Genomic DNA, 17,284 nt, shown 5'->3' with positions numbered 1-17,284 from the left:
CATCCTCATCGGGACCTGCTGGCGCTGCCGCGGTCCGTTGTAACAACCATCTTCACCGGGACCTGCTGGCGCTGCCGCGGACCGTGTATCGACCATCTTCACCGGGACCTGCTGGCGCTGCCGCGGACCGTGTTTCGACCATCTTCACCGGGACCTGCTGGCGCTGCCCACTCCTGGGGCTGGGGGTACTAGGCAGGGGTAGCGTGTGTCACTGCCTGGCAGGGGCAGGGATAGCTGAAGCGCCGCACCCTCTAGCCATGCGCAGCAGACCAGTCTGAGCGTGCCTCGCTGGCCCACTCCTGGTGCTGGGGGTACTAGGCAGGGGTACCGTGTGTCACTGCCTGGCAGGGGCAGGGATAGCTGAAGCGCCGCACCCTCCAGCCATGCGCAGAAGACCAGTCTGAGCGTGCCTCGCTGCCCCACTCCTGGGGCTGGGGGTACTAGGCAGGGGTAGCGTGTGTCACTGCCTGGCAGGGGCAGGGATAGCTGAAGCGCCGCACCCTCTAGCCATGCGCAGCAGACCAGTCTGAGAGTGCCTCGCTGGCCCACTCCTGGGGCTGGGGGTACTAGGCAGGGGTAGCGTGTGTCACTGCCTGGCAGAGGCAGGGATAGCTGAAGCGCCGCACCCTCTAGCCATGCGCAGCAGACCAGTCTGAGCGTGCCTCCCTGGCCGAATCCTGGGGCTGGGGGTACTAGGCAGGGGTAGCGTGTGTCACTGCCTGGCAGGGGCAGGGATAGCTGAAGCGCCGCACCCTCTAGCCATGCGCAGCAGACCAGTCTGAGCGTGCCTCGCTGGCCCACTCCTGGGGCTGGGGGTACTAGGCAGGGGTAGCGTGTGTCACTGCCTGGCAGGGGCAGGGATAGCTGAAGTGCCGCACCCTCTAGCCATGCGCAGCAGACCAGTCTGAGCGTGCCTCGCTGGCCCACTCCTGGGGCTGGGGGTACTAGGCAGGGGTAGCGTGTGTCACTGCCTGGCAGGGGCAGGGATAGCTGAAGCGCCGCAACCTCTAGCCATGCGCAGCAGACCAGTCTGAGCGTGCCTCGCTGGCCCACTCCTGGGGCTGGGGGTACTAGGCAGGGGTAGCGTGTGTCACTGCCTGGCAGGGGCAGGGATAGCTGAAGCGCCGCACCCTATAGCCATGCACAGCAGACCAGTCTGAGCGTGCCTCGCTGGCCCACTCCTGGGGCTGGGGGTACTAGGCAGGGGTAGCGTGTGTCACTGCCTGGCAAGGGCAGGGATAGCTGAAGCGCCGCACCCTATAGCCATGCGCAGCAGACCAGTCTGAGCGTGCCTCGCTGGCCCACTCCTGGGGCTGGGGGTACTAGGCAGGGGTAGCGTGTGTCACTGCCTGGCAGGGGCAGGGATAGCTGAAGCGCCGCACCCTATAGCCATGCGCTGCAGACCAGTCTGAGCGTGCCTCGCTGGCCCACTCCTGGGGGAACACGCGGGCCGGGAAGGTGTCATGGAGGGGTTGCGCGGCTGCAGGTGCCATGAGCCGCGAGGAAAGCAGTGGACGGGGCCCGCTAATACACCGGGAAAGGCACCGTGGACCAGTCGGGTAAGACTGGGTGCAAGGGGAAACCGTGAAGGTTCGGTTTGCTCTGCCTGTCCCCGCCGGGCGGGACCAGCCACGACCGCAAACTGGTGGGCTCCCCCCCTCTCCCGCAACAGTCCTGTCGTGCTCCTTCCACTCCTGCGAGTGCAACCCCGTTCCTCCCCCCGAGAGGTAGGCGAAGGCAGGCGTGGGGGTCAGGGCCCCGAAAGTGGCCTGCTGGTGGGAGCCGCATACCCCTGCTTGGCGGGAGCTACCGGCAGGCAATAACCAGGAAGAGGAGGGAGGCTCAAAAGGATCGCTATTTTCCCCACCCCGATACCACTTGGGACAGAGCCCCGCGACCACCAGCAGCGGCAACCCATGGCGCCCGAGTTGGGCCGGGTCCCGGCCGGAGCGTACAAATTGCTCTGGGCCCGCAAATACTAAATGCCCACTCCCCGGTAACAGCGCCGGCCACGACCTGTGGAGGGGTACTGCCACCCTTGTCCCCGGGAGCTGCTCCCCCCCATGGCGAACGCCGCCACGGCAGGAGCCGGGCACAGCCGCCCAACTTCGGGGAAGGGGGGCACAGCATTCACCGCTGTTGGACAGGCCACACGAAGGGCTTGCTCCCTCCCCGCATGACAGGGCCCAAGCCCCGGCCCGCCAGGTGTTACCCACAAGAATCACTTGCACCCCGTCTCCCGACGGAACTCCTGCCCCCGGACCTCCATGTATCACGGGACCGAACCACCACCGGCTCCCCCGACCGGATCAAGCCGCCATCTTGGGCCTTGCGCCACGAGGCCGCGTGGCCTCCACCTGACCCTAACCCTGGGCCTGGCCGGCCCCGACATCCCGGCACCACCATCCACCCAGGAGGTGAACGGACCACTTGGCAGGTCAATGGGAGAACGAAGCGTCAAGGGCTCTCCCCCGCCAGGTGCCGATCGCCTCCAGCTCCCCCAGGCGCTGGCTCCACCCCCTGCTGGGTGTCTGGACACCTTCATCCCGGACCCTCCGACCTCCAAGTGCGAGGGTCCGGACATCAAAGGGCGCCAGTCCTATAACTAGGGCAGCTCCGGAGCAGGAAGGCAGTTGTATCCTGGAGTCGAGAGACACCGAGAGAACTCAGCCTTGACGGACTACTGGCGCTGCCGTAGCCCTGCCTTGGGAACTATCGACCTGCCTGCTGGCGCTGCCGCGGCCTTCTGCAACATCCATTCTCATCGGGACCTGCTGGCGCTGCCGCGGTCCGTTGTAACAACCATCTTCACCGGGACCTGCTGGCGCTGCCGCGGACCGTGTATCGACCATCTTCACCGGGACCTGCTGGCGCTGCCGCGGACCGTGTTTCGACCATCTTCACCGGGAACTGCTGGCGCTGCCGCGGCCCGTCCAAGCGAGAACACCGAGCTCGAGGATTGTGAGCTATCCACCATACCACCTCAACTACCAGACTGGTAACCAGACTGTCCCGCTACCCCCTTTTCCCCATCCTGAGAAACTTGAATCGAGGGGACCCCTGAGTCCAGACCTCCCTGTACCTTTTCATCGTACCTTAAGAAATTGCCTATAAAGAATGCTAAAACTTCTCCTGGTGTGGTGTCTGTCTGTGGGGGGGGAAGTTATTTATCTGTACGATCGCTGGAGACGGCTCTCCCCGGAGACCTCTCCCCTTGTCCTCGGCCGACCCTCCCGGTCCGTCTAACAACCGCAAATAAGCGCGGATCCCGGGACACTTCCGAAAATGCGGCGTGCGAGGCGAACAAGAGGTCGCCAGCATGGTGGGGGATGGCTATATAGCCTCCCCCTTCACACAAAGGAGCCCCAATAAAGAAGAGACAACACAGTGAGTTCAATGAATAATTCAGCTTTGTGGTGCATTTTATTCACAGACTGAGGTCCTCGGGGACATCTCCCGCCTCCCTCCCTCAAAGACATCTCCGGCTCCCCCAACCCTGGAGACATCTCCCCCTCCCCCCTCCCTCGGGGACATCACCCTCTCCACACTCCCTCTTTGGAGACATCTCTGCTCCCCCTCCCCGGGGACATCTCCCGCTCCCCCCTCCCCCAGGGACTTCTTCCACTCCCCCCTCTCTCAAGGACATCTCCAGCTCCCCCCTTTCTCAAGGACATCTCCCACTACCCCCTCCCTTGCTGATATCTCCTGCTCCCCCCCCCTCAGGGACATCCCCCATACACCATTCGCTTGAGGACATCTCCTGCTCCCACATCCCTCTTGGACATCTCCCGCTCCTCACTTCCTGGGGGACATCTCCCGCTCCCCCTCCCCCAGAAACATCTCCTGCTCCCCCTCTCTCCTCAGGTTCATCTCCTGAAACCCCCTCCCTGGGGGACATCTCCCGCTCCCCCCTTCCAGGAGGACATCTCCTGCACATCCTCCCTCCCCAGGGACATCTCCCGCTCCCCCTCCCTCTGGGAAATCTGTTGCTCCCCCATCCTTGGAGACATCTACCATTCCCCCACTCCCTCAGGGACAACTCCTGCTCCCCCCTCCCTCGGGGACATCTCCCGCTCCCCCTCCCTCAGCGACAACTCCCGCTCCTCCCTCCCTCAGGGACATCTCCCGCTCCCCCCTTTCTCAAGGACATCTCCCGCTCCCCCCTCTCTCAGGGTCATCTCCTGCTCCCCCCTCCCTCAGGGATATCTCCCGCACACCATTCGCTTGAGGACATCTCCCGCTCCCACATGCCTCTTGGACATCTCCCGCTCCTCACATCCTGGGGGACATCTCCGGCTCCCCCTCCCCCAGACACATCTCCTGCTCCCCCTCTCTCCTCAGGGTCATCTCCTGAAACCCCCTCCCTGGGGGACATCTCCCGCCTTCCTGGAGGACATCTCCCGTACATCCTCTCTCCTCAGGGACATCTCCCACTCCCCCTCCCTCTGGGAAATCTGTTGTCCCCCCATCCTTGGAGACATATACCATTCCCCCACTCCCTCAGGGCCATCTCCCGCTCCCTCAGGGACAACTCCCGCTCCTCCCTCCCTCAAGGACATCTCCAACTCCTCCCTCTCTCTGGGACATCTTCAGTTCCCACCTCCCTCTGGGACTTCCCCCCCTCCCCCTGGCACCGAGACATCTCTCGCTCACCCATCCATCCTTGGGACAACTTTCCCTCCCCCTCTCTCAGGACATCTCCTGCTCACCCCTCCCTTGGGCACATCTCCCCCTCCCTTGGGACATCTCCCGCCTCCCTCCCTCAAAGACATCTCCGGCTCCCCCAACCCTGGGGACATCTCCCCCTCCCCCCTCCCTCGGGGACATCACCCTCTCCACACTCCCTCTTTGGAGACATCTCTGCTCCCCCTCCCCGGGGACATCTCCCGCTCCCCCCTCCCCCAGGAACTTCTTCCGCTACCCCCTCTCTCAAGGACATCTCCAGCTCCCCCCTTTCTCAAGGACATCTCCCACTACCCCCTCCCTTGCTGATATCTCCTGCTCCCCCCCCTCAGGGACATCCCCCATACACCATTCGCTTGAGGACATCTCCTGCTCCCACATCCCTCTTGGACATCTCCCGCTCCTCACTTCCTGGGGAACATCTCCCGCTCCCCCTCCCCCAGAAACATCTCCTGCTCCCCCTCTCTCCTAAGGGTCATCTCCTGAAACCCCCTCCCTGGGGGACATCTCCCGCTCCCCCCTTCCTGGAGGACATCTCCTGCACATCCTCCCTCCTCAGGAACATCTCCCGCTCCCCCTCCCTCTGGGAAATCTGTTGCTCCCCCATCCTTGGAGACATCTACCATTCCCCCACTCCCTCAGGGACAACTCCTGCTCCCCCCTCCCTCGGGGACATCTCCCGCTCCCCCTCCCTCAGGGACAACTCCCGCTCCTCCCTCCCTCAGGGACATCTCCCGCTCCCCCCTTTCTCAAAGACATCTCCCGCTCCCCCCTCTCTCAGGGACATCTCCTGCTCCCCCCTCCCTCAGGAATATCTCCCGCACACCATTCGCTTGAGGACATCTCCCGCTCCCACATCCCTCAGGGACATCTCCCACCCCTCCCCCTGGGACTTCTACTGCTCCCCCTCCCTCTGGGAAATCTATTGCTCCCCCTCCCTTGGAGACATCTACCATTCCCCCACTCCCTCAGGGCCATCTCCCGCTCCCCCTCCCTCAGGGACAATTCCCGCTTCTCCCTCCCTCAGGGACAACTCCAACTCCTCCCTCTCTCTGGGACATCTCCAGTTCTCACCTCCCTCGGGGACATCACCCACTTCCCAGTCCCTCTGGGACTTCTCCCCCTGGCACCGGGACATCTCATGCTCACCCATCCATCCTTGGGACAACTCTCCCTCCCCCTCTCTCAGGACATCTCCAGTTCTCACCTCCCTCTGGGATTTCCCCCCCTCCCCCTGGCACCGAGACAGCTCACGCTCACCCATCCATCCTTGGGACAACTTTCCCTCCCCCTCTCTTAGGACATCTCCTGCTCCCCCCTCCCTTGGGCACATCTCCCGCTCCCTTGGGACATCTCCTGCCTCCCCTCCTTAAGGACATTATCCGCCCCCCCCTTCCTCGGGTACATCTCCAGCTCCCTCCTCCCTTGGGACATCTCCCATTCCCCCCTCCCACTGGAACATCTCCTGCACTCCCCTCCTTAGGGACATCTCCCGCTACCCCTTCCCTCATCGGGGACATCTCCTGCTCCCTCCTCCGTCCTCAGGGAGATCTCCCATACCCCCCTCCCTTAGGGACATCTCCCACTCATGCCTCCCTCCATCAGGGACATCTCCAACTTCTCCCTCTCTCTGGGACATGTCCAGCTGCTAACTCCCTCAGGGGCATCTCCCGCACACCCTTCGCTTGAGAACATCTCCCGCTCCTCACATCCTGGGAGACATTGACTGTTTCCCCTCCCTCCTAAGGGACATCTCCAGCTACCCCCTCCTATGGGTACATCTCCCTCCCTCCCTCCCACAGACACATCTCCTGCTCCCCCTCCCTCCTCGGGAACATCTCACGCTAGCCCCTCCCATGGTGACATCTCCCTCTCCCCCTCCCCTAGACACATCTCCTGCACCCCCTCCCTCCTCAGGGACATCTCCCGCTACCCTCTATCTGCGGGACATCTCCCGCTCCCCCCTTCCTGGAGGACATCTCCCGCATATCCTCCCTCCTCAGGGACATCTCTCGCTCCTCCCTCCCTTGGCGACATCTGCTGCTCCCCCACTCTGTCTGGGACTTCTCCCGCTTCCCCTCCCTCAGGGACATTTCCCACTCCTCCCTCTCTCTGGGCCATCTACCACCCCCCTCTCCCCGGGACTTCTGCCGCTCCACCTGCCTCAGAGACATCTCCTGCCCCCCCTCCCGGGGGCTATCTCCCTCTCCACCTCTCCACTCCCTCCTCGGGACATCTCCCGCTTCCCCTCACTCATCAGGGACATCTCCTGCTCCCTCTCCCTGGAGGACATCTTCCACTCCCCCTCCCTCCTTGGTGACATCTCCTGCTCCCCCTTCCCTGGGTGACATCTCACGCCCCCCCTCCGTCTGGGACATCTCCTGCTCCCCCCTCTCTAAAGGACATATCCTGCTCCCCCTCCCTTGGAAACATCTCCTTTTTCCCCTCCCTCTGGGACATCTCCAGCTCCCCACCCTTGGGGACATCTCACACTCCACCCTCTGTCCTCGGGGACACCTCCCATTCCCACCTCCGTTGGAGACATCTCCCTCTTCTCCCTCACTGGGGGGGGGCATATCCCACTCCCCCCTCCCTCAGGGACATCTCCCGCCCCCGCCAGTGACATCTCCTGCTCCCCCTCCCTCCTTAGGACATCTCCCTTTCCCCCTTCCCTCGGGGTCATCTACCCCTCCCTCGGGACATCTCCAGCTCCCCGCTCCCTCCCTCCCTGGGGGACGTCTTCCACTCCCAACTCCTTCGTGTGTCCACATGGTATTGCGGAATAACATGGCAGCGCTGCACCCCCCAGGTGAAAGTAGTTGTGGACCTGTAGAGATGTACCACTCAGGATTTGCTGGTTGTAGATGGTTTATTAAAAGGATACATCCAACCAGGAAGGGGCTCAGGAGCAACTGAACATTTCAGAATCTTAATACGACAGTCGGAACACTTGCTCCATGAGCTCAACGCATTCCAAACCAGAAGCATGTTAGAACCACATTACCACACATCCCCCTTTTTTAAGATAAAGAAAAGAAGCAAATTAAAAACAGTAAAAAACCAATACACCACCTATACATTACTAAGTACATACAAATCCAAACTAAGAGTGCATTTAAATCAATGCATACAACTCTTAAGAAACATGAAAAGAATCCCCACATTGAAACAGTTCAATAATAAAACACCAACCATCATTCCCTCCCCTTTAAAACTTTAATGAGAAACAAAATCATTAAATCTTGTGGGCCTCCTGTGTAAACGATCACTCCTACGCGGAACAGACTCGCCTCTTGGTAATTCTGCAACTACCTTTGGGACAGAATCATCACGTGGGATGAATGCAACACGAGAAATACCCCACCAATTGCCATCAGAAAGCTTCACAGCATTCTTCCTCACCTCACAAATTTGAACAGGATCTCTGTACTTGGAAAATCCCTTACCAACCAAGACAGGATTCCTAACACGAACCCAATCCCCTACTTTTAGCTTGCAAGGTTTCGTCAACGAACCCTTTTTGTTCTCCAATTTTCTGGAATTAAACAAATTCGAATTGTACTCAGCAGTTTCACACCAAATGCCAACATTCCCTGGTTTGGGCAACACCTTAAGAATCCAAAACGGACACAATTCAGTAGCGGCCTCTCTACCTCTCATAAGTTGAAAAGGAGATTTTCCAGTGACAGAATGCGGAGTGGTGCGGTGAGACCACACCAGTTCATGAATCGATTGAGCCACATCCATATTGCTCTTAATGGAAGCTTGTATGCATTCAACTAACACCTTATTAAAACGCTCAACTTTCCCATTACTCTGGGGGTGATGAAGAGGTGTTCTCAAATGTCTAATCTTACAATTCTCTAAAAAAGAAGACATTTCAGATGAAACAAATTGAACCCCATTATCAGTCAAAAGTTCTGCTGGAAAACCCTCTCTAGAAAACACTTTAAAAAAACATTCAAGGACTTTTCTTGTGGTTGGTTCTGACACAGGTTCGACCTCAACCCATCTGGAGAGATGATCTACCATCACAATAAAGTATCTCAAATTATGAGGTAAAATTTGGTATGGACCTAGAAAATCAACGCTAACACGTTGCCACACTCTCTTTGGGCACAAACTTACTGACTCAACTTCACGTTCCGTTATTAACACCTTATCACTAGACTTACATTTGGTACAGTTCAATACAAAATCTTCAATCTGTGAGTCCATGCGAGGCCACCAAAATCTCTCCCTGACTTTCCTCTTAGTCAGAGTGGAACCCAAATGCCCACTGTGAGCCAACTTTATCACCTGCTGATAAAGCGAAAAAGGTGCCACTAATTTCTCTCCACGAACTAGCAAGTTACCCTCCAAAGATAATTCATCTGCAACCTTCCAAAAAGGTTGTACCTCTCTGGACAACAAAGATTCTTTTGGCCAACCTGACCGCAAAAATTTGATGACTTCACTTAACGTGCAATCTGATTCCAATGCAGAAATCCACTCGCTCTCCGAAAAGCTTGCATCTCCTATGTATGCAATAAAACATTCTTCGATCTCGTCTTCCCAATCATGACTGTCACCTTCATCAATGGGAAGACGAGAAAGACAATCAGCTCGGGAGTTTTTCCCCCCAGGAATGTACTCTATTGTAAATGAAAACTCTAACAGTTTAGCAGCAAGTCTTGAAATCCTGGCAGTGGTGCGTTTGATCTTCTTTCCCGATAGAATATTTACTAAAGGACAATGGTCAGTTCTTAATGTGAAATGTCTGCCCCAAACATAAGCTTTGAATTTCTCAACACTCCACACACAAGCAAGCAACTCTTTTTCGATCACAGAATATTTACGTTCTGTGTCCCTTAAAGTACGTGAAGCAAAACCAATAGTGAACTCACGTCCATTCTCCAATTGAGTAAGAACAGCCCCCAAACCATATTCACAAGCATCCACAGTGACAACAGTATCCCTTTTCTCTGAGAATGATTGTAGAGCTGGAGCATTGATGATTCTCTCTTTTATAACCCTAAAGGTCTGATCACAAGACTCAGACCAGTTATAATCTGCATTTTTCTTAAGTAAGGGTCTAAATGCTTCTGTTAAGTTTGCAAAATTTTTCAAAAATTTAGCATAAAACTCGCAAAGACCCAAAAAGGAGAGTAATTGGTCTTTGTTCTTTGGAGCAGGAGCATCCAAAATGCTTTTAACAAAGCAAGGTTTTGGCTTGATACCCTCAGCTGAAAAAACATGACCCAGATACTCTATTTCCTTGGTTTTGAAAATACACTTGTCTTTCCTTAAAGTGGCACCTCTTTCTTCCAATATACTCAAAACATTTTCTACTACTAGATTATGTTCAGCTTCACTTTCAGTAAACACCAAAATGTCATCTTGGAAAACCACCACTTGAGATAAATGATCAAACATGCTTGACATCAATCTCTGAAAGACTGCTGCTGCAGAGGCAATGCCAAAGGGCATCCTACAGAACTGAAAAGTACCCTCTGGGGTAACAAAAGCAGTCAGATGGCGAGAAGATTCATCTAATACCACTTGATGATAAGCGGACCTAAGGTCAAGCTTTGTAAACCAACAAGAATGACCAATTTTGGTAATAAGATCCTCAATCCTTGGCAGAGGAAAATTATCCACCCAAATCGCCTTATTGACACTCCTCAAATCCACACACATCCTAAGTTCTCCATTTTTTTTCTTCGCGAGAACTATGGGAGACAACCAAAGAGTCCCCTCAACCTTTTCAATAATGCCTTGTTCACATAAGTGCAAGAGCATATCAGAAAGTTCTTTTCTTACACTTAGAGGTATATTACGTAGCTTATGTTTGACTGGAACAATTTGACGTTTGACTTTTATTGTAAAAATAAAGTCCGAAATTGTCCCCAATTTGTCTTGGAAAACTTTTTCAAATTTCCTCTCCCAATTCAACTCTGATCTCCCTTGTACCTTATTGTCACTAGACAATTCTATGGAACAACAGCAACAGCCGGAAACACTTCTCTCAACAGTGACAGGATTACTGGAACCAGGCCTAATAACAAGCTTCAACTCTGCTTGATGAATTAATCCTAGGACATTAATACCCTTGCGAGCAACATAAACTTTGCCCTTAATGTTTGAAGCAAGAAACTTGATATTGGCTACAAAATACCCAAGTAAATCTACTTTGCTGCCTTCAAATGCCACCGTAGTGACATCAGGGGGAAGCAAAGGGACACCACTCCAAGAAAACATGTACTTCTTATGATCAATGATGGTAATGCGAGCACCAGTGTCTACCAGGAGTTTGATAGACACTCCATCAATCCAAATCTCCACTTCAGGATCAACAACTGAAGAGAAATTAAGCTCTTTTACACACCTAACCCCCAACATTAATTCAACATTGGTGCTAGAATTTTCATTTTCCACATCATTGTGCTCAGTCAACACAGAGCGAATAGGATTATTGAATCTTCCACCCCTACAGACTTTTGAAAAGTGACCCCATCTATTGCACTTTTTACACTGTTGACCAAGCGCTGGACAATATCTAAAGGAAGAAACATGATTAGGTGACCCACACTTGAAACAAAATAATTTTCTTTGTGCAAAGTTTTGAAAACCAGGTCTGGCTGCAGTAGTCTGTCTTTTTTGATCAACAGGTGTCGCAGGCTTATTCACAACAGCTCCCGAGATACAAGTTTTGTTGAGAGATTCCTCAAGAGACTTGACATCTTGACCCGATCCCTCAATACTCTTTGCTATATCAATAGCCTTATCAAGTGACGGGTTTTTACAAGTAAGCAAACGTTCTTGTATCTTTTTTGAACTGCACCTAGCCACAAGTTGATCTCTAATCAACTGAGAAGTAAATCCTTCAAATTCACATGTGGAAGCTAATACTTTCAGAGCAGTCACATAGGAGTCAATACTCTCTGAAGGCTTTTGTGTTCTAGTGAAAAACTTAAACCTGTGAACAACTAAATTCTTCGATTTTGCGAAGTACTTGTCAAGTTGAAAAATAGCTGCATCAAACTCATCAATATCCTCATCGGAACCATCATAGTCAGGAAGGTGGTCAAATACATTTTGCCCCTCAACACCGAGATGGTAATACATTAAACCTTTTTTTCTGTCTGGTTTAAACTTGGTAGCATCAATGGCTACTAAATAAGCTTTAAATGAGCGAATCCAAAGTTTCCACTCTAGAGGTGGGTCTCCGGGATCTTGTAAAAACGAGGCTGGCGCTGTGATATTTTGCATGTTGACAATAAAGGCAGAGTTTTTCTTTTTTTTAAAAAAATGTTGAACAAATATCGTCAGACACCAAATGCGCACAACAAAGAATTAATGACAGCGTCAAAAATCAAGAAGAAAAATAAACATGCAATGACTTAAGATTGAAACAACAAGAACCCTTTCCACCAAATGAATATGTGCAGAAAAATGAAGAAAACACCAGCTTGCAATAATTATGATCACCACTGGGAGTGCTGCAGTCACCAACCAAAACACCAGACGTGGAACTGAAAACTCTATGGTCTCTTTATTCAAGACGAGGGAACAACGGAGGAGAACCCGAGGTAGGAACTTCCATGTTTCATTCCCTTCTTTATGATGTGACTGAGCTTGAAATGAGACTTGCAAACAGGTTGAGCAGGTGAACGATGTAAGCAAGGCAGCTGCGAGCGCGTTAATTGTTTTCACTTCGAGGAGCACGAGCTGCAGATACGAGCGTGTGGCCGTCTTGAGCACAACACTTTCCCTTGAAATGTGTTTAGGCTCCGAAAATAATGTCAATTTAGGCTACGTAAAGACAACATAACATCACAGATTCGGCAAGCCCCCTTTTTCATAAGTCCGTTTTTTTTTTGCTGCGCTCGGCCTTAACTCACCGAGATCTGTTGCGGACTCGTTACCATGGCAACATAGCGACTCTTCATAGAAATACTTCGTGTACCTCGTACTCACGTCGAGTTGCTCTTCCTCAAGGCGGAGCAGTGAAGGTTTGAATAATTTTCACCTCGCTCATCGAGAGAGTCGCAGAAGGTTGAAAGGTGCTGGTTTCAACAGACAACAGCTATAAATCCTTTAACTGACTGCACCGCTTTTTCCTCTTGCCCCCTCCTGGTCTTTGGATAAACAAAAACAATCCCGGTCGTCGCCAATTTTGTAGAGATGTACCACTCAGGATTTGCTGGTTGTAGATGGTTTATTAAAAGGATACATCCAACCAGGAAGGGGCTCAGGAGCAACTGAACATTTCAGAATCTTAATACGACAGTCGGAACACTTGCTCCATGAGCTCAACGCATTCCAAACCAGAAGCATGTTAGAACCACATTACCACAGGACCCCGCAAGGGGGGCGGTCTGTCCCGGGGCAGTGGAAGAAATAGGGGGGCAGCCCCCAGTTAAGGGGGGTTAATACCAGGAGAAGCAGGAAATCAAAGAGGGCTCCTGTCTGCCTCTGCCCTGTTACTGAGGGGGTGGGGGGGCTGAGGGGGGTTGAGGGGGGCGAGGGGGGCTCTGTTACACCAGGCGCAGCTCTGTCTGAGCCCCGAGCTCGAAGTAGGGTTGCACCCCCCCGGTGAAGTTCCACTTGAAGGTGCAGAGATGCTTCAAAGTGTCTGCGTTGTACAAGGAGACCCGCCCCCCCTCATAGTCCAGGTAGAGCCCCAGCTTCTGGGGGAGCGGACGGGCGGACAGGGGGGAGGGAGAGAAGGTGAAATACAAGTTCCGACCATAAGAAGGCACAGCCCCGAACTCGCAATCAGGTAACCTACCACTTACCCTCCCCCCTCTCAGAGCCTCTCCTGCGACCCCCACATCCACCCACCCCTGCAGCTGCTGCACCTCCCAGTAATGCCTCCCTGAGGTGAACCCCTCCCGCCCCAGCACAGAGGAAATGACAGTAAATCTGTTGGGTTTGTCTGCCCATTTCAGACGTCTCCCGTCCTCGGACAGCACCAGGTCCTCATTAGCCCTGTCTGGATCCAGAGTCACCAGCGCTGCAGAGAGAAGAGAGGGTTAATGACACACTGTGTGACCTCCGACAAGTCACTGTCCAGCCCAGAGACAGAAGCACTGCAGAGAGAGTAGAGAGAGGTAATGACACACTGTGTGACCTCAGACAAGTCACTGTCCAGCCCAGAGACAGCAGCACTGCAGAGAAAGGAGAGAGAGGTAATGACACACTGTGTGACCTCAGACAAGTCTCTGTCCCACCCAGAGACCACAGCACTGCAGAGAGAGTTAATGACACACTCTGTGACCTTAGACAAGTCACTGTCCCACCCAGAGACCCCAGCACTGCAGGGAGAGGAGAGAGAGTTAATGACACACCGTGTGACCTCAGACAAGTCACTGCCCCGCCCAGAGATCCTAGCCCTGCAGACAGATGAGAGAGAGGTAATATCACACTGTGTGACATCAGACAAGTCACTGTCCCACCCAGAGACCCCAGGATTGCAGAGAGAGGAGAGATTGGTAATGACACACTGTGTGACCTTAGACAACTCACTGTCCAGCCCAGAGACAACAGTACTGCAGAGAGAGGAAAGAGAGGTAATGACACACTGTGTGACCTCAGACAAGTCACTGTCCCACCCAGAGACCACAGCACTGCAGAGAGAGGAGAGAAAGGTAATGACACACTGTGTGACCTTAGACAAGTCACTGTCCCACCCAGAGACCCCAGCACTGCAGGGAGAAGAGAGTTAATGACACACTGTGTGACCTCAGACAAGTCACTGCCACACCCAGAGACCCCAGCACTGCAGAGAGATGAGAGAGGGTCAATGACACACTGTGTGACCTCAGACAAGTCACTGTCCCACCCAGAGACCCCAGCACTGCAGAGAGATGAAAGAGGGTTAATGACACACTGTGTGACCTCAGACAAGCCACTGTCTCACCAAGAGACCAAGCACTGCAGAGAGATGAGAGCAGGTTAATGACACACTGTGTGACCTCAGACAAGTCACTGTCCCACCCTCAGAGACCCCAGCACTGCAGAGAGATGAGAGCAGGTTAATGACACACTGTGTGACCTCAGACAAGTCACTGTCCCATCCTCAGAGACCCCAGAACTGCAGAGAGATGAGAGAGGGTCAATGACACACTGTGTGACCTCAGACAAGTCACTGTTCCACCCAGAGACCCAAGCACTGCAGAGAGATGAAAGAGGGTTAATGACACACTGTGTGACCTTAGACAAGTCACTGCCCCACCCAGAGACACCAGCACTGCAGAGAGATGAAAGAGGGTTAATGACACACTGTGTGACCTTAGACAAGTCACTGCCCCACCAAGAGACCAAGCACTGCAGAGAGATGAAAGAGGGTTAATGACACACTGTGTGACCTCAGACAAGTCACTGTCCCACCCTCAGAGACCGCAGAACTGCAGGGAGATGAGAGAGGGTCAATGACACACTGTGTGACCTTAGACAAGTCACTGCCCCACCAAGAGACCAAGCACTGCAGAGAGATGAGACAGGGTTAATGACGCACTGTGTGACCTCAGACAAGTCACTGTCCCACCCTCAGATGCCCCAGCACTGCAGCAATATAAGAGAGGGTTAATGACACACTGTATGACCTCAGACAAGTCACTGTCCCACCCTCAGAGACCCCAGCACTGCAGAGAGAGAAGCGAGGTTCAATGACACACTGTGTGACCTCAGACAAGCCACTGTCCCACCCTCAGATGCCCCAGCACTGCAGCAATATAAGAGAGGGTTAATGACACACTGTATGACCTCAGACAAGTCACTGTCCCACCCAGAGACCCCAGCGCTGCAGAGAGATGAGAGAGGGTTAATGACACACTGTGTGACCTCAGACAAGTCACAGTCCCACACTCAGAGGCCCCAGCACTCCAGAGAGATGAGAGAGAATTAGTGGCACACTGAGTGATGTCAGACAAGTCACTGTCCCACCCAGAGACCCCAGCACTGCAGAGAGATGAGAGAGGGTCAATGACACACTGTGTGACCTCAGACAAGTCACTGTCCCACCCTCAGAGACCCCAGCACTGCAGAGAAATGTGTGAGGGTCAATGACACACTGTGTGACCTCAGATAAGTCACTGTCCCACCCAGGGACCCCAACACTGCAGAGAGATGAGAGAGGGTTATTGACACACTGTGTGACCTCAGACAAGTCACTGTCATACCCAGAGACCTCAGCACTGCAGAGAGATGAAAGAGGGTTAATGACACACCGTGTGACCTCAGACAAGTCACTGTCCCACCCAGAGACCCCAGGACTGCTGAGGGGAGAAAGAGTTACTGACACACTGTGTGACCTCAGATAAGTCACTGTCCCACCCAGAGAACCCAGCACTGCAGAGAGAGGTAATCACACAGTGTGTGACCTCAGACAAGTCACTGTTCCTCGCAGGGTCAAGACTGATTTTCATATGGCTGGGTCTAAACTGGAATGGCATGGTGAGCAAAAAAAATGATGGATTTAGGCCCAGATCTCTGTACTGGGGTGAATGTATGACATTGCTCTGCATTCTGTCCATCAATTGTTCTTTTTGCATTTGTCACCCAGAGACCCCAGCACTGCAGAGAGAGTTACTGACAACCTGTGTGACCTCAGACAAGCCACTGTCCCACCCAAAGTCCCACCTATGCACTGCTCTGCCCACAACACACAGTGTTCCAACCCTTCCACTGGTTCACTCTTCATCACTGGTAATGATGTGCTCTCCTGTCCTGGTGCTAATGTTCCCTCCACCCCATGTCTTGATCTCTGCAGGGCCAGACTGGGAACTAAAACCCTTCGACAGGAAACCCATTGTCCAGGCCTTCCCTGCCGGAGTTTCGGTCAGCAACAGGAGGCCAGACCCATGTCTGTGGCAGAGGCATTCATTTTGTGATGCCGGGGCTCAAGAAGGTCCTACCGGGTTAGACCAGTGTGAACATGTCTCTCCCTCTAGAAGGGTGGAAAGCTACCCCTGCCGCCAGAACTGGCAGGGGGGGGGGGGTAGTATTCCAAGATGTTTGACACCAAACACAAAATGTTTTGATGCAGCCATTCCAAAGTTAGCATTTACCGCGAGGTTATAATGCACTTAAGAGTATATGGTATGGCTGTATCACAGAACAGCCATAAGGAAGTATTTCCAAAAGCTGCAGAGGGGTTTCAGCTCATGCTTGGGCACCCTCTCACACAAAACCAAGCACTCTGCCTTCAGGATTGTCAAGGCCTGCCATAGGAGTGACTTATAGGTTTATATGTGTCTGTATATATAGGTGGATATAGGTAGCCTATACCACAGTAAGGGGTGCAAGCACAACCTTACCCAGGCTGCAGTAGCAGACCTGTGCTGCCATTTTGGAGTGCTTCCCAGGGGTGGCATAATACATGCTTCAGCCCCTGGTAGGCCTCTGAGGTACCTATGCCCTAGGTACCTAGTATACCATATACTAGGGGCTTATAAGGCACTCCAGAATACAATTAGATATGTACCTAATGTACATGCAAACCATTTTAGAAAGGAAGCAGCTAGGCTGTGGGCCTGATTAGCAGGGCCACAGCCAGACTAAGGTCGAAAAACAGAGAAACACCAGCAAAAAGTGGGGGTACCCATGTGAAGCAGAT

General features: G+C 53.5%; 1 protein-coding gene across 1 annotated transcript in view; it reads right to left on the bottom strand.

Moving 5' to 3' along the window:
* Positions 1-13,202: 13,202 nt before the first annotated feature.
* The window catches only part of LOC146813581 (butyrophilin subfamily 1 member A1-like), a 64,243-nt gene continuing 60,161 nt past the window's right edge, over positions 13,203-17,284 (bottom strand). Inside the window, exon 4 of the mRNA XM_085615447.1 lies at positions 13,203-13,681. Within this exon, the coding sequence (XP_085471573.1) occupies positions 13,203-13,681 (479 nt within the window). The remainder of the gene's footprint in view (positions 13,682-17,284) is intronic.

This window comes from Triturus cristatus, chromosome 7, assembly GCF_964204655.1.
Source record: "Triturus cristatus chromosome 7, aTriCri1.1, whole genome shotgun sequence".
NCBI classification, from domain to species: domain Eukaryota; kingdom Metazoa; phylum Chordata; class Amphibia; order Caudata; family Salamandridae; genus Triturus; species Triturus cristatus.
The sequence above is the reverse complement of the archived record's forward strand: the minus strand, read 5'-3'. Positions and strand labels throughout refer to the sequence as shown.